Below are 18,612 nucleotides of genomic sequence, written 5' to 3'. Positions count from 1 at the left end.
TCAGAAAACAATCTTTGGAGCTAGAGAGAAAGTTAGAGATTTGTTACTCAGAGTTTCTCCCAGCCTCAGCCCTACTGACATCTTGGGCTGAGTGATTCCCTGTTGGGGACCATCCTATGTCTCACAGGATGTTTACCACATCCCTGGCCTCCATCTATTAAATGCCAATAGTTCTCTTCCACTCGATTGTGACAATCAAAAATATGTCCAGAAATTGCCAGCGTTCCTTGAGGTGCAAAATTCCCCCACAAGAGCTACCTCCTTACAAATGAGAAAGCCAAGGTCAAAGTAGTAACCATTTCTGAGAATAGAGATAAGACCTATCCCCTTGGCCACTTAATCACTCCTCACCTCTGAACTGATTTGGGCTGGACCTAATGTTAGGTGATATGTGAGCTCTGTGCCCCCGGAGATGCATCGCCAGGGTACTTACCACACTGAGCCAGTGTGAGCTCCCCGAGGCCGGGACTGTGTCTGTTCACCAGCCTCTCCCCACTGCTTGGCACAACCTGAGCACTCAGAGATTGAAAGAAGAAATGAATGAGTGCTTTTAAGCTCCAGGTGCACTGGTGAAATTGACCTTTGCAGGAAAGCAGACAGAACAAATTCAGCAACACCTTGAAAAATTAATTTGTTGACTTTGCCAGGGTGTTTGATAACATCAGTGAGCTCAGGCTTCAACTCCGACAGCTGTCCTACAGGTTTGGCCACCTGAGGAAGTTCTCAAATGGTCTAAGGTTACTCTGTGACAGAAGGTTTGTTTGTCTTGTCATGTTAGAATTGCAGACAGTATCAGTGGAGTGAGCTGGATTGAGTAAAAGGCTGCATTTTGCTCAGCCTGTTTTATGTACCATGTTTGATGATAGAACTGAGATTTTTTTTTTTTTTGGCCAAAGGGTAGGCTATTTCTTTCTTTCTTTCTTTCTTTCTTTCTTTCTTTCTTTCTTTCTTTCTTTCTTTTTTATTTATTTATTCATGAGAGAGAGAGAGAGAGAGAGAGAGAGAGAGAGGCAGAGACACAGGAGGAGGGAGAAGTAGGCTCCATGCCAGGAGCCCAATATGGGACTCAATCCCGGGACTCCAGGATCGTGTCCTGGGCCAAAGGCAGGCGCCAAACCACTGAGCCACCCAGGGATCCCCGAGAATAGAACTGAGATCTTAAGAGCCTCTGGCTTCTAATCATTTTGAGATTCTGGCTTCTAATTCTTTGGAACGATTTTCTAATTCATTTGACTGTAAGCCTCAGGAGGAGTCCCCTGCGAAATCCTCTGTAACCACAGAATAGGAATGGCTAACAATGATGATTCAGCAAGTGCTAGACACCATTCTAAAGTATTCACAGCCATTAATTCATGTAATCATCATAGCAGCCCTATGGGGCTGGGGAATGGGTGTTGCTGCTATTGTCATTACTATTATGTCTTCATTTTACCAAGAAAGAACCAAAAGTACCAAAAGGTTATCTTGTCCAAAGTTATACCGCTAATAAGGGGCAGAACTAGGATTTGGACTGGTGTAGAGCTCATAATTTGCCTCAGACATGCTTTTCTGAGTCCTAATATTGTATATACTGTGTGTCTTGATTTTTGTACTGATAGAAATCTCATATACATAGTCTTCTACCCTGCTGTATCATCAGTCAGGCCATGGCTGTGTGTGCATTGAGGGCCTGGAAGGTCTGGAACATTGAAAGCAACGTTTTTGTCCATAGAGTTTACCATCTAATTAAAGATCATGTCCGTGAGTAAAATACCAGTAAAAAGCAACATAATGGAAAGAACAGGGTTAGGGGTCAGATAATATGAGTGTGAGCAGCTAATGCTACCATTTATTATGCCTAGAGCTTAAAGAAGGCACTTATCCCAGACTCCATTTTTCCATCTGCAGAATGGGAATGATAATCCCTACTTAATTTGAAAACTTGTTCTAAGGATCCAATGAGAGGATATTTTGCAAGTATATCGAAAATGGAATACGTGAGTGATTTTGTTCAAAGATAAGGTAGTTGGTATCAAGTGGCTCTACAAAAATGTGATAGAGAAGTTCAGAAGTGGGAAATGATATAGTGGCAAGAGTGGTGTTGGAATTCAGCTCAGTAAATATTCGTGAGTCACTTACCTGCTGATGCCATGCTGGGTGCTCAGGATACAGAGGTGAACACTAGCTCTCTTTGTTCTTTTAGAAGTTGGTCCACCTCCAGGGTCCTGATCCAGGGTCCTTGTTTCCTGGACCAGGGTGGGGACTGAAATATGTGGTAGGTGGGAAGGGGAGAGAGGTCCAGTGGTAAAGCAAAAGTGGAAAGAATGTAAACAACTTCCATAGGACATCACCGGTAATAATATGTACAGTGAGCCACAAGCTGGACTCTGATGGATGTGACTCCATTTTCCAGGAGAAAAGGAGGAGAGAGAGCAAAGATCAGGAGCAGAGGCGTGGCGGTCTAGGAGGAAGGGCACGGTTTTCTAGAGAACTGTGTGTAGTGAGCTTGGAATACCAGGCCTTTGAAGAGAGATTGTTGAGGAGGAGTGGCTGAAATTAAGGGTTGGAAGAGCATTTTCAACATGACTCTGAACCTCATCCTCTAGGCCAGGAATGGGAATTAGGCTTTTTCTTTTATGGCAACTTCATGTCATGAATCATTGTTTTGTGGAGGATTCTGAATCTGAGACAAGAGTCCCGACTGAGAATCCACGTGTGCTCTGGCCCCAAGAGGGATTTACCTCCATTCTGGATACCAGGAAACGTCCCCCCAGCAGCTCTCAGACCTGTGTTTGGCCTCAGAAGATGCTTCCAGCTAAAGCATAGTGTACTAATAAACTAATAAAACAGCAAAGAGAGGCAATTCAGCCTGGGCTGTGGAATCTCAGAGACTGGGAAAGAAGCCTTCCCTCCACCAGTGTGATCTGAAGCAAATGACCCAACCTCTTGAAACTTCATTTCTCCCAAGTGCAATTTTCCCAAAGTGGGAATAGTAATAGTACCAACATCATAATGTGGTTAAAACAATGAAATAAGGTAACCTGCATAAAACCCTAAGCATGTTGCCTAGAATATGCAATGTACTGTTGCTGCTGCTAATAATACTAGTTAATAGTAACAGTAACTACTCACATATAGTTCTAATAAAAGAGATCTATAGAGCAGTAGTAGTATGCCTGGTACCTACTATTGACCAGCAGTTACTTGTTTAACCATTTCATCACTGAAAAAAATGTCCTTGCTGATTTAAGTTGAGTGTAAATAAACTCTGTATTTTCTCTTAGTCACATAGTTTGTACCTGTGTGTGGGATAACACGTTGGATGAGTAGCATCAGTCTTGAACCAGAGGCTCCGGGCAGACATATAACCAAAGGGGGTAGTATTCAGCGTCTCTAGAGCATAACAATCCTTCATAGCTTTAAAAGGTTCATCTCCTCACCTGAGCCCTCAGTCCAAGTATTTTTCATTTAAGTATAAATTCTCATTATAAAAACATATGATCCAGGAGGCCAAAAGGGATATGTTCTGATCTACACAGAGGAAACCTAAAGTTTGTTTCAGTGTTAAAATGCTTGAGAGACAATGATGCTTGCTATTCTTTTAATCAGATGCATCTAATCTGATTGGTTTCCAGTTTTATCCAATTGGTATCTCACTGTAGTTGTTTTGCCTTTAATATTTGTTTACTTCTGAATTTTATATTAGAATGTTACATTATATCCAATGACCTGCATAAGTTATCACAGGATTGTTTCTCTCTTATTCATAAACCTCTGTGTGTCTCCTATCCCATTCTTTGCCTATAGAACTGAAGAGCAGTGAAATGTGGGCAGGGTTCCTACAAAAAATGACCTATATCTTGAGAAAACAACAGGCAGGAGTGAAAATCCTGACTTGTGAGGAACATAGAAATCAAGAAAACCTGGGGTTTGGAATTGGACAAACCTGCGACAGAGAAGTAACATAGTTGGAGCTTCAGAAAAATTAGAGATTTGGTCTTAAGCTTTTTTTTTTTTAAGATTTTATTAATTTATTCACGAGAGACACACAGAGAGAGAGAGAGAGAGGCAGAGACACAGGCAAAGGGAGAAGCAGGCTCCATGCAGGGAGCCCAATGTAGGACTCAATCCTGGAACTCGGGGGTCACGCCCTGGGCGGAAGGCAGGTGCTAAACTGCTGAGCCACCCAGTGATCCCCTGGTCTTAAGCTTTTAAGGGGAGATGAAATGTAATGGCAAACGTCAAATGGAAAGAGAAAACTTGGAGGGGGAGTGGGAACCAAGCTGCAAGCACTGGATCTCAGAGTGAGTGCACTGACTTGCAAGATCAGCCAGGAAGGGACTGCTGGCCTTATTCAGGCACAGGTGCAGAAGGAGTCACAGTGGATCACAAGCGACAGAGCCTGTGTGATAGAGAAGATGCAAATGCAGTTTTGGCAAAAGAAAGTGAAGGTGTGGGAGTGGACCATCCCCCAAGGTCATGGAGACAAATTAGCGCTTGAAAGTAGGGCCATGATGGATTTGGAGAAATCATGCTAGAAAGGAAAACATTAGCTTTACATTGTTCTCCTAAACTCTCTAAAACTAGCATTGGTGTTTCCAAAAAAAACCCCACACATGTATAAGGTCATACTTTTTAGCACCTTTGATTCAGAACTGTTTATCAGTTGCATGTGTATCTGCGAGGTCCTACCATTCTCCATGAACTCCAAGGGTAGGAATAGTCGTTGTTTTCCACTAAATCCATCAAGTTCCTAAATCTTAAGGTCGGCTATAAGTTTCAGCAGGGACAGTGCTAAGAAATATAAAATTCCAGCCATTGGGGCCGTGGAGACAACACCCCCCAATTCAAGAGAAGCCAATTTCTTTCCTCTATTCCAGGAAACTCCCTAAGATTTGTGTCGTGCTGTGTAAGTTTCTAGGTGTATTTGGCAGAAACTCAATATATTGCTTGAAGACTCATGCTAAAAACAATTCGTGTAGGTATAGAGAAGTTTGGGATCACTTGCAAATGGCAGAAATAATGAAACACTGTAAGTTGAGAAGTTATGTGCTAGAAAAATTGATTTGCGGTCTTTAGATGAAGAATTTTAGGTTTGGGACATTTATGTGGGGACATGTGAGTATTCTGGCTAGAGAAGTCCAGAAATAATACTGCATTTTCTGTTTTAAAATTAGCAGGCAAAAATACACAACTCACCTCTGGAAAATCAACCAGTTGATGGTGTATTTGTCCCAAAGCCAACAAGCATGAGGGAGGGAAGTGGCATGCCCCCGTGGGATGCTTCACTGCTGGAAAATGAGTTCTTCCAAGGTAAGACTATACATGAAACTGCCTTTGGGACTCCTTGCACTAAAGCAAGTAATGATTACAGTTGTATATAATGCTTATATACTTATGCTCAAACCCTGTACTTTATTTTTGAAATCCTTTTGTTCACCTTATCTGAAGAGGAGGCTGTTATATGCCATTAACACAAATATTAAAGAATCTTATATATATATTTTTAAAGATTTTATTTATTTATTCATGAGAGATACAGAGAGAAAAGCAGAGACAGGCAGAGGGAGAAACAGGCTCCCTGTGGTGAGCCCGATGTGGGACTCAATCCCCCAACTCTGGGATCACGCCCTGAGCTGAAGGCAGATGCTCAACCACTGAGCCACCCAGGCATCCCAAGAAACTTATATTTAAATATAATCTAAGCAAATATGCTCAGACCAAGGCTGATAAATCTGTGGAATGATAATAATGTTTAATATTTAACCTCAGGTAAAAGGAAATGCATTTTTAAGAAATGTGGCTATAAAGTTTATTGTTCTAAATAGATTTTTATTATTCCTAGTCAGTACCTAAATGCACTATGATGAAACCTAATTGTTGTTAAACAACTAACCTTGAACAACAGATAACAATTACAACTGAGACAGATTCCAAAAGTAACCACATGCACATGGATCTTATTATGTGGATAATAAGCACAGCTCCCCTTTACATAGGTTATTCCATATTAAAATAAGCCCAGCCATTTGAACAGTGAACTCTGAAGTCTATTCACCAGCTTCACCCTGAGGAACTGAATTCGGTTTCCAAAGGCAATGACCTCCCCTCAGTGCTGTAGTTGGGACAGGTGGGGTGGCCAGTTCAACCTCTCAGTTACATGGTTCCTGGCAGAAAACTGGCTTCAGAATTTACAATATCTTGATTACAAAACAAAGAAGAAAATATCTGTTATAAAACAAAGGTTTTGCTAGTACAGGAGAGCTACTCTTTATGACATGAAAAAAAATGATTTGGCTTCTTTGAATATAAAGAGGAAACACAAAACAGAATTTTTTTTTAACCTTAACAGTAATGAATAAAACAGCATTTTTCAATGATTTAAAATCCTGCTATGGGGATGATAAGGGTAGTTAGTTACATCTAGAGAAGAATTCAAGAGAATTTTACCTTTTTGTCATACTTCCTTGTATTTTCTTTTATAATCACATACTGCTTTTGTAGGCAGCAAAGACTTTATTTAAGGGGGAAAAAAACTACAAATAGCTTAAAAGGAAGAGCAGAAATCAAAAAGATTTTATTATAATTTGTTTTAAAGACAGATTTTTCTTTTACTCATTACATAGTTTTTTCTTTTTACCTCACTTTACAGTTTGGCATTGTTGTATTCTTGTATGTATGGGTATAGGGAATTATTTCAGAGATGGGAGATAAATAACTTTTTTTCTTCAGGTTGATTCCCTGAAGAATTCCTTAGAGATCTTTAATGCTCAAGATTAGTTCTTCTGCTGGCTGTGCAAACTTAAATAGGAACTAGCTTACAAATAAAATGGTGTTGGAAAAATCCAAAACAGACATCAAAAATTTCTTCAGCACCTGCCCTAAGATAGTTGACATGCCCACAAATACATCCCACCCACATTCTCAGATACTGATATGCCTCACTTTCCTTCTCATTGAATAGTTCAGGTGAAATTTTTTAATGACAAATAATTTAAGGAGAAAGTGCACCATTTTATGTAACTCAGAAGGAAAGGTGTGACTTCTTCAGCAATTTAAATAATCCCATAATTTATTTCTCATACCAGATTTGATTGTCATTAATGAACATTTCCTTAATAAATACATAATCTAAATAAATAAATAAATACATACATACATACATACTTAATCTACTTGCTTGTATTTATTGTAAAATGAATATGGTAAAATATATCCACTAGAGGACGGGCTTTAGGGAATCTGGAAACCTTAAAAGATTATGGTTCTATTTAGATTCTGTAAGTTTTTCTTGAAGAAAAGAGATCAAATATGATTAAGTAAGCATGATTCAAAGAAACACTAACCAACTGAAAATATCCTGTGTCTTGTCTGAGGTCACAGAGGCTATGGTCCTAGTAAGCATGGTCTCTGGGGTTTGGGCTGCCGCAGGTCCTCCATATTAAAAGGTGGTCATTGGGCTCTGATTTGGACATCAGCCTCTGACCTTGCCACCAAGAGAAACATAAACATTGCTTAACAACAGCAAATTCAAATCCTTGTAACATCGTGAGCTTACAGGGAAATCATCTTTATAGTTCATTAAAAGAGAAAATGAAAAGTGAACTTTTATGGCACAGGCATCGCATTATGTGGACTCAGGAGACAGAGTGCCTGGATCCACCTACTATTGTGTGACCTTGACAACTTAATCTGTTCACGCCTAGTTTCCTCATTTATAAAACAAGCATAGTGATAGTACCAATTGTATAAGGGTCTGTGAGGATCTAATGAGTTAATTAATTAAGTGTTTAGAACTAGACCTGACACATAGAAAGTATTATGTTGGGAGCCCCGGTGGCTCAGCGGTTTAGCGCTGCCTTCGGCCCAGGGCATGATCCTTGAGACCCAGAACGGAGTCCCACGTCGGGCTCCCTGCATGGAGCCTGCTTCTCCCTCTGCCTGTGTCTCTGCCTCTCTCTCTCTCTCTCTCCCTCCCTCTCTGTCGATCATGAATAAAAAAAAAAAAATCTTTAAGAAAGTATTATGTTATAGAGGTGATAATGGATCTTCATTTTCCTGGGAAAAACAAGCCAGCATTAGCATATCATTTAACAACATTGCATAGAACTTTAACCTTTATATCTTATTCAAGTCCATCCGAATAAGTATGTTTATAAATCATATACTTAACCTTTTGGTGATAAGGCTATTTTCTTAACAGTACAACTGAGAAATCGCATGCCACTTATAGACTCTCATTTTTATTGCGATCCTCTGAGGTAAACATAGTGGGAAATATTTTAGCCACCCAGTGACACAAACGATGAACTAAAAAACACAACAACAAACATACGATCAAAATTTTACTGTTAGAAAAAATATATAACTTTATGTCCTTAAAGGCATTATCGAAGGTTAATTTTGAAAAAGTATGAATAAGAAGCTTCTACTATAACCTTGTAAAATTCAGTATATCTTAAAGAACATAATCAAAATTAATGTCATCACATTTATATAAAAATAAAGTTATAAGGGCGCCTGGGTTGCTCAGTGGTTAGGCACCCAACTCTTTGATTTTGGCGCACGTGTTGATCTCAGGGTCGTGAGTTCAAGGTCCACATTGGACTTTGTGCTGGGCATGGAGCCTACTTAAAAAAAAAATACAAAATAGGGGATCCCTGGGTGGCTCAGTGGTTTGGTGCCTGCCTTTGGCCCAGGGCGTGATCCTGGAATCCTGGGATCAAGTCCCACATCGGGCTCCCTGCAAGGAGCCTGCTTCTCCCTCTGCCTGTGTCTCTGCCTCTCTCTCTCTCTCTTTCTCTCTCTCTCTCTCTCTCTCATGAATAATAAATAAAATCTTTTTAAAAATACAAAATAAAAATAAAATATTAAATGACTTTATTATTTTTTAAGATTTTATTTATTTATTCACGAGAGACACAGAGAGAGAGGCAGAGACACAGGCAGAGGGAGAAGCAGGCTTCATGCAGGGAGCCTGATGTGGAACTCGATCCCGGGTCTCCAGGATCACGCCCTGGGCTGAAGGTGGTGCTAAACCACTGAGCCACCCAGGCTGCCCAAATGACTTTATTTCTTGAAAAGGGGCCTCAACAGCTCTAATTATTATTAGACTGTAAAATGTTCTATAAAAAAACTGACTCGTATTCTCCCTTCAGTTTTAGATGATTTAGATCACAAACTGGCTCAGGAACAATGTTCAAGCTCGGTGAAGACCGCAACACCTCTTAACTACAGATCAAAAACACAGTTCAGTCACTTTTGTTCTAATATCACAGGACAGCACAAAAACCACCATAATGGACCTTCTAACATGTCTATCTATGACATCCTAAGACCAGGAGCCCCGAGGGAAGGTTTTAAAACTTTCTCTCCTAGAACAAGAACAATTTATGATATGTACAGGACAAGGGAGCCCAGACTCTTAAAAGAAGATTATGTGCAAAAGAATACCTTTGGTAGTACTTCTCTGTGTTTTGACAGCAGACAACAATCAGCTTCACCAGCCACAAGATATTTCACAGCAAGAAGCTTACATTTTCCAGCTTTCACTCAGAACAAGAGTGGGTTTATACCACCAAGATACCAGCAGAGCCCAAAGAGGATTCCTCTCTCATCCATCATATGGAATAGATCAGACTCTTCTGGAGATAGGCAGCCCCAGGGAGAGTTCCTGAGGGCACCATCACCAATGGAGATTGACACTACTGACCAGTACATGTATCCCAAATTTTTTCAGGAGAATAGGAGATGTGAATTTTACCATTCACAGAGTGTTCACCCAAGTGTTCATTTTAATGCCCCCATGGATAATGCAATGAGTCCTGACCCGTTTGAGAACTCAGAGAATATGCCATTCTACCATCAAGAAAACTCATTTGCTAGGTCTTTCTCAAGCAATACCTTTGGACGAACCAGGGAACAGAGATTTAGACAAAGTCCTTTTTGGGACCAACAGGAAGAACATTCTTCCTGGTCTGACTTCCATCAAAGCAGGTATCCATTCACTGCTTCTGACAGAGACTTCGAAATGATTTCCATTGAAGCAAATAATACATTAGCTGCCCATGGCCACAGTGTTCCTTCTCAACACTGGGGATCATTTTCTCCTGGTTACAGAACACATACATTCAGAGATCAAGCAGAGCCACATTCCTGGCAGTTTGATTCTCAAATGTCCACTCTGGAGAGTATGGAGGTGTCACAAGGTAATGGAAGCCAGTCGACTCATTTCAGCACACCAAATGTTTGCCCTATGACAGGGCCAAGCTATCATATCAAATCTGGGAGGTCAGTAGGTCAACAGGGCAGTCCTCCCACAGATATACACATAAACAAAGAACCTTACTCATTTGAAATTGCTCAGACTCTAGCATCCCCATTTAAAACTTCCTTCTCCCAAATTTCTGATGACAGAATGAATCCTCAGAGTCCTGTCTTTCAGAATCCCACAGTCACTGTGCAGAAAATTGAGTCTGCCTCTCTTCCAATAAAAACCTATACAGAAGTCACTGTGACCAAGAGGATTTCTGTTGGTTCTCCACCTCTTACTGAGAGCCCACCCAATATCTTGGTCACAGAAGTGAATAATGAGAAAGACTTGAATGAATCTATTTTGGAAGAAGACAAACAGCTAAACAAGAAGGACCAGACAAACATGACAAGTGAAATACCCCAACATGACTCACAGACTGTAATCTCTAACCCTTCCCCTGATGCTCGAAATCCCCTCTCCCAGGACTCAGCCAAGAACAAAGGACTTGCTCTTAACACACCTACCACTGTAAGTTCCAGAAGGTCACCCGGAGTTGTTTCTAGGAAAGATATATCCAAAATTCATATATCACACAGAGATAAATCCAATGAACTAAAAAAAGATAAGAGTTATACTGGGAGTAGAAGAGTTGGCTCAACAACTTCCCTTCCTTTCATTCAGGAAAGCAGAACAACATCTTTTCCCAGCTCAAAGCAAGGTAGTCACCAGGAAGTAAGAGTAAGCAATGAAGATATTTCAGGCATTATTAGAAATAACCACTGGAGCTCTGAACTTGCTGATAATCAAAATGCACAGTCTCCAGAAAAACCTGCTAGTTTAGATACCAAGGAAGAACAATGTGCCACAACTCATTCTACGAACCGTAGCAAATCAGCTGCTAGTCACAAGATCCCATGTGATCCTTTAGGTCTGTCCTCAGGTATACTACCTGATTCCTCACCATCGAATAATTCTTTCCTTGATGCACTGGTGATTCCTTCTACAATGGTGTTCTCTAGGAACAGTCCTCCAGGCAAGGATCCATCTCTGGGAGAAAGAGAACAAAAAGACAATGATAGCAAAACCCAAAATGATCAGTTTGCTTTAAGCCCCTCAGAAAACCAAAAGAGTAATGCTAATTGTATGCTTGTACATAATGAGGAGGTTGATGCTGTCAGAGGCCGTTCTCACCGTCCTTTCACAGATGGAAAAGAAAAAGGAAAAATAAGACGATGCATATCCTGTTTTGAAAAGTTAAGTAAAACGGAAGGTAGGTCAGCACCTTCAAGTGATAATAGTAACCTCATTGAGATGAATCAAAGCAATTCCAAATGTCCTAAGGTTCATACAACTTACCACAGCTCACCAAGATCAGCCAGTTTTCTCATCAATAACAGAAAGTCGGGAGGTAAGATAATGGCTTCTTCATTTAGGAATGAACCACTTCCATTCCAAATCAAAAATAATGTGGAAGACCCAACAGGGAAGTACACATCAAACAAATTCAGTTCCAGTTCTTTGGAGTCAGAAAGCAAATATTCCAAAGCAGTTTCAGACTCAATCTCAGTAGCACCTGAAGCCACAAAGCAGATGACAAATATGAAAACCATTGGATTTGCTTCTGTTAGAAAAGGACCACTTCCGTTCCTCATCAAAAGGGCTGTGTCATGTCCTTTAGGGGTACCAGATGCCTCAAATGGGAAAGATGAAAGAGAAAAATGCTTGCTTTCAAACACAGATGCTTCTGCTCTAACACTAAAACCTTGGGAGACAATCATTAGCCCTCTAGAAAATAACTCCTCTGTTAGAGATTGTTCTTTACCCAAAAGACACCACCAAAAGGAAAACTTTCGAGAAGGCACTGAAAAAGATGGTAAAATTACTACCTCTGGGATAGGTCTATTTTCCCTTTCAAGTGAAGACCCTTTACCTTTTACTTCAGACATGTCAATAAAAGAAAGTGGGAAAGCATTACATAAATTTAAGACTACTAGCATGTTTTCCGTTTCTGGTGATGAAGAGAATGTAAAATGTCTTGAGGTGGTTTCAATATATTACACTCTACCAAGGAAATACAGCAAAAAATTCTGTGACATTCTTGAACAGTATACACAGCAAATCGATTCACTTACAGAATCAACTAAAGTGGAGACTGAAACATTTCCTAGTGCTTTTGAAAAGGACAAACTAAATTATTCTACACAGGAGCAGTCTGGAACATCTTCTTCCAAAGGTCTAGAGGTGCTGGTCAGCTCAACTCAGGAGAAGAGCCATTGCCTTTCTCACACCACTGAGGATATGACTGCTTTACCAGGCCTCAGGCCCTCCAAGCCAACGTTACAGGAGATGGCTCCTGAGACAGGTGTTACCTCTCACAAAGGAGAATCGAAAACTAGAGAGATTTCCCCAGATAACTTCACTCAGACACCTGTAGGTGATTCACAAAGCAGAAAGGAGAAAGGGAAAAAATGGCAAAGTGAAACCCTGCATCCTTCATCTATGCTTCAGGTAAAAAAAGGTACAGAAGAGAAATCCGAAAATTGTCAACAGTCCATTAAATCAGGTAACAGCGGTCCTTCTAATCTTCCGGCTCATTTGGAAGAGGATGCTGGAAATTCCCAAACCATAAGAAGTTCCGGGGAGTGTGCAGGGTGTGGGATGGCCATTACAGCTACTGAAACTGCAGAATGCCTTCAGAAAGCTATCACAAGTGTAGGTATGGTTGGAAGCACCAATGGATTGCAGCCTGGGCAAGTAAGTGGGGAAATTGGAACAGATTTCCAAAAAGAGACTAATAAAGCACTTTCTGACTTGGAAAGCCAAGTTTTTGCCCTTATGCCAGCTTTGCATAAACTACAGCTTGACGAAGGGACTTGTTCAGGTGAACCAGATTTAGACACTTTGCAGTCTGAACCTCAAAGGAGTCAGGAGATAAGGATGACAGAGGATGGCAAAGCTGAAGACGAAAGGCAGAAGTGGGCATGGGATCAACCTTCATTTCCTATAGGAAGCAACAAAAATAAGACCAGCGTGGATAACCCAGAAAAAGGGAAAAACAGATCTTTCGTTAAACACAAATTGGCAGCCATGTCCAAAGCAAGCAGAAAATTCCCAGCTAAAGATTTAAGCCCCAGAAGACATGTAGCTACCATCTTCCCCCAAAGTGGGAACAGTTCTGCCTCTGGCAGTCTATCTCTTGGCACACCTGAGTGCAACCCGCTGTCCCCTGAGCCTACTCGAAAGTCCATAGACTCCAGCAATGAATGCAGGTTGAGTAGTGATGGAATGGATGTGGAGAAATCAGAGAACTCTCTCCAGGTTACTGTAACATCCAACCGAGAAGCTTCTACACGTTCAAGCAATCAGAATTCTAATGGCATTTCACAACTATGTCAGAAGGAGTCTAAAAATATCTCAGAATCATCATCACAGTATCAGAAGTCTAAAGATGTAGCAGCAGCTCAGACTTTGGAAAGAGAGTCAGGAGACTTGGCCCAACCCACATTCACCAGCCTTGGGGAAACAGACTCCTCTGACCCTCAGGGAAGACTGAACCCTCCTTTTCCATTGGAGCCTGCAGAGAAATCCAGAGTAAGCATCCCACTGGCCACTTATCACCAACAACAAAGAAGTGCTTCATTTCTGGAGTGGGAGCCTGAATCCCACTCCTATCGTTCAAACAGTTTAAAAAGCATCAATGTGCATGGTCATCTGGTACGCAAAAGTCATCCTCCCAAAGTCAGGGAGCGCCATTTTTCTGAGAGCATGTCTATTGACAATGCCCTCAGTCACCTGACCCTTGGGAATGAATTCTCTAGCGATAGCAGGTACAGTCGAAGATTCAGATCCTTTTCTGAGCTTTCTTCCTGTGATGCAAATGAAAATCGGACTTTGTGTAGCAGCAGGACAAAAATGGGTCCCAAGTTTTCAACATCTATATCCAGACCCATTGACTATGGAATTTTTGGAAAAGAACAACAGTTGGCTTTCTTGGAGAATGTAAAGAGGTCACTCACACAAGGAAGATTATGGAAGCCAAGTTTTCTTAAGAACCCTGGCTTCCTGAAAGATGGTGTAACTAACCCTCCTAATCCAACAGAGCTATCAAGCTCAAATTCTCCTAGCAACCAGATGCCAGAAGATGCCTTATCTCCAAGTGCACCACTTAATATCTATGAAGAGAATCCAGGAGACTCAGATTGTGATACAGACACGACCACGGATGACGAATACTATCTGGATGAAAATGACAAAGAGTCAGAACTGTGAGCCCTCTTCAGTAAAATGCATAACCTTTCCTCCAAAAGCTTGTGATGGAAATAAAGTGTAAATGTGTATGCCCTTGAGAAGGACAGTATAAAAAAGATCTGGTCTGAGCAGCACCTGCTCTGAAAAACCCAAATTCACTTTCCTCCTTCCCCCACGCCATATACCTATGCTTTCTAAATTCTAGAATGAATGAATTCTTATTTGGGGGGATTCTCTACTGTTTGCTCTTTGTGTATATATTCTTGGCCTCTCTCCCCTCCCCCGACTTAATCTCTAATTCACTGTCCAGTTTTGGCTTTCTGCTTTACTTTCTCCCTAACCTTTTTACACCTTTCATTGTGATTTACAGCCCTAATATCCCAGGCACATACCAAACTAATAGCTTGGGTAAGTTATTAGTTACAAGTTTCTGTATTGCCCCTTCCAATCCACACCCTATATTCATGACATTAAATAAAGTGTAGGGATGATGACAATGGAGGATATGTTATCCTTCTGTTTGACCTAGAATTTAGGAGGTTTAGGGTTGGTGGGTGTTATTTTTCCTTTCAAACAAAGATAAGGGAAGTTTCATAAGGGCACTCTGTTAGATCCATAGTGAAGCCAGGGAGGCAGATGTTTGATGTATTTATTGAAGTTATAGATGAGAAGCTGAATCCCTATTAAGCCAAAAATATTAGTACCACTTAGGAATACCTTTGAAGATATTTGTAGGGATTAGCTGACTTGGTAAATAACTATGTTATTACTATCCTGAATTTTAATCAAGTCAAGGACTCAGGCCAGGTAGCATGATGGTACAGAAGGTGGCTTGGCCACAGAATTTCCTGTTTAGGAAGTGAGCATGACTGGGGATGCAGGTAAATAGACATCCTTCACGGGACTGGCATCCTCACTGCAGCCCTCTCCCTAACTGGTTTTCCCCGCTTCTCTGGGACTACTCATTTTTGGATTTTCTTTATTTGCAGGATAGAACACTTTATTTCATGTGGACATTTTAGTTATGAATATCAAGCAGTAGCTTTGGCCAAGCTCCTAAAATCCTGCTGACTCAGATCAGACACACCAGCATTCACTGGCTTCTTTGCAGAATAACTTACCAAACCCATGGGAAATTGTAAGGCAGAGCTTCTAAGGACATGTCACTATGATTCCTTTAATAATTTATCTAAACTAAATACTCTTCATACCCACTGATAACTTGTTTTTCTAATTCTTTAGCTGCCAGACAGAACTTCTGGAACTTGCCCTCCTTATAGGATAAACACCAATAGATGGCAATGAAGATAATTCTCTAGAACTACAGAAAACCTGCCATCTGGGATCTTAGCGCTACTAAGGTCCCCAGGAGTGGATTTCATTAGGATTGCTTTATATTTGCTTCCTGATCCAATTCTGTTTCCTATTTTTCTCACCTAGTCTGTTTCATCCACATAAATTAAGGATAATGATAGTGTTGGTTAAGCATACAGAGATCTGGAACTGATAGAAATGCAAGAAAGAACTATGTTATTTTTATCCTCCTAACCATTGCTATGCCTGGAAGCAAAATACCAGGGGTGGTTACATCCTTCCCATGAAACTCAAAACTAATAAACATGTGGTAACTAACATGAAAGCTATTCCTTAAATCTGTAAATTGTTTTAAAGTCCAGGCTCTGACCAATATCAAGCTGAAAGAGACTGATAATAGGATTTTAAATCAACTGTTCTGAATATTTCAATTTAAATGGTAAAGAATAACATTATATTCTTTTTTAATTTATGTTTGTAGATTCTACCTTTCCCCTTCCCCTACTATTTATCTGATTATTTAAGTGCAATTTTCATAAACCACAACTTATGCTTCCCATATAACTTGAAAATAGAGTTTACATTTTAATATTAAGCTTCTTAATTTTTGAAAAACAATCAGCTCCCAAGTTCCATTTCAGTAAATACTCAGAGTTACATGTATGTTACAAAAGGTGAAATGAAGTTAGCTTATTTTTCACTGAGTTTAGGATATATCAACAGTCAGTTAAGCTGAGAATAAACAATTACTCTGAGACCTTCCTTCTCTAAATTCTCTAGAATCTCCTATTTGAATTCAAAGGTAATTAGTGACTGATGCTCACTCACACTGTTTGTAATGTTTGCTTGTTGGCCTGGCTCAAGAATCAAGGAAACAGAAAATTCATAAAAATAGTACCTTCTAGGGGTACGTGGATGGGTCAGTTGGTTGGGCATCTGACTCCATTTCAGCTCAGGTTGTGATCTCAGGGTCGTGGGACCGAGCCCCATACCAGGCTCTGTGCTCAGCAGAGAGTCTGCTTGAAGATTCCCTCTCCCTCTGCCCCTCTCTCTTCTCTCCCTCTCTCAAATGAATAAATCTTAAAAAAAAATACCCCAGCACCTTCTATAGTTTTATACTTTTATAGAATACTTCGTTAAAGAAGTAGAGCAAATTTCTATGTATTTTAACATATAAATCGCTGCTTTTCAGTAGTCATTTTTGGTACAGCTATAGTAATTTATAATAGTCATTTTTATGCCCCTTACTGTGTTCTAAAGAATATAGTCATTATTAAAATAAATATCCACATAAATGGAGTAAATCATGAGGGAATCCATTTTAATAAGTACCTTTAAGTTATTAACTTGTTTAGATAATGGACTTCAATTTTACACTGTAAAGTTTATTTAAAATGGGCCTTGGGCACCTGGTTGACTCAGTTGATAGAGTGTATGACTCTTGATCTTGGGTCAGGTCTTGATCTCAGGGTTGAGAGTTTTAAGCCCAGCATTGGGTTCCACACTGGGCATGGAGCCTACCTGGAAGCAGGGGCAGGGGGGCACTTAATGAGATTATTTTAATTTTTAGAGACCTCCTTCTAAATAATTTACTCCCTTACATTTGTAAATACATTGATGTTAATAAAACTTCCAAAAAAAAAAAAAAACTTCCAACTGCTACTAACAAGGTTTTGACTGATTAAAAGTGGATAAAAACAGTTTTGTGTAGAAGGTAAATGTATGCCTGTACTAGAGGTAGTGAAAGTAAGTCCACTTAGGTTACAATGAAGATGGAAATAAAATGGAAGAACTCCCACCCCCATAAAAGCACTCTATGGAATGCCAGAAGGTTAAAGAGGACTTACTGGTAAGAGTTTATGGTTAACAGTAGTGATGATGCTTTAGAATATCCCATTTACATGTGTAGGATAAATATGTAAATATTTTACTTTCCCAGCAAGTTTCTGAACGTATTACCACTCGGGGGCTCTTTGTGACTGGTACACCTGTGTTTCTGAAACAAGCCTTATGCACTTTTGTTAAAATGTCAAATAATACTTTTATGTAATTGTTCTCAATCTTGTTCTGTAGATAAAAGTGTTACAAGACAAGGTGCCAACTTAGAACAATGCCTGTGTTGAAATAAATGATTTAAACAGATGTGCTGTTTGACTTGGTTTTTATTCCCATCCTCAAATGATTATTTTTCAGTGTGAAAGTTTCAAGAAAAACGCTAAAAAGGCACTGGGGTGAGGGAGTCCAAAAGCATGCAAACAAATCTCTCTGGTTATTATTGAATGAAATAAGCCACATGTAGTTTCAAAAAAACACAGTGACTTGCTTCTCTCTTCTTTCATTTGTACTCAAAAGCCATCAGCCAACACATGAAGATTGTTCTATCTGGTTGCATAACAGAGGAGGAATGAAGAAGGTCTGGCATTGCTCTGTGAGAAGAGGGAACTCCATGGAGTTGGTTTTTCCAATGCCCAGGGGCTCTGATGAAAGATAAACAGCGCTTTCCAGTTGAAATATAACACGTACATTTTTTTTAAATTTACTTATTTATGAAAGACACGGAGAGAGAGAGAGAGAGAGAGAGGCAGAGACACAGGCAGAGGGAGAAGCAGGTTCCACGCAGGGAGCCTGATGCGGGACTTGATCCCGGGACTCCAGGATCATACCCCGGGCTGAAGGCAGGCGCTAAACTACTGAGCCACCCAGGGATCCCCTAACACATACAATATTAAACAATTAATAGATTCATACTAATCTTTTAAAAAATTATTTATTTATTCATAAAAGACACAGAGAGGCACAGAGATATAGGCAGAGGG

At 40.1% G+C, this 18,612-nt stretch overlaps 1 protein-coding gene across 7 annotated transcripts in view; it reads left to right on the top strand.

Moving 5' to 3' along the window:
* Positions 1–17,938, top strand: part of EXPH5 (exophilin 5) — a 93,174-nt gene extending 75,236 nt beyond the window's left edge. For 5 of the 7 annotated variants that reach the window (XM_077893360.1, XM_077893358.1, XM_077893364.1 and 2 more), the window contains 2 exons: positions 5,157–5,292; positions 9,138–17,938. In XM_077893360.1, the coding sequence (XP_077749486.1) occupies positions 5,157–5,292; positions 9,138–14,503 (5,502 nt within the window). In that variant the 3' untranslated portion in view covers positions 14,504–17,938. The remainder of the gene's footprint in view (positions 1–5,156; positions 5,293–9,137) is intronic. The other 2 variants (XM_077893359.1, XM_077893362.1) reach the window with 1 other exon arrangement.
* The last annotated feature ends 674 nt before the right edge of the window (positions 17,939–18,612 follow it).

The sequence above is a fragment of the Canis aureus genome, chromosome 3 (genome assembly GCF_053574225.1).
Source record: "Canis aureus isolate CA01 chromosome 3, VMU_Caureus_v.1.0, whole genome shotgun sequence".
NCBI lineage: Eukaryota > Metazoa > Chordata > Mammalia > Carnivora > Canidae > Canis > Canis aureus.
Note: the sequence above shows the minus strand (reverse complement) of the source record. Positions and strands in the feature narration are given on the sequence as shown.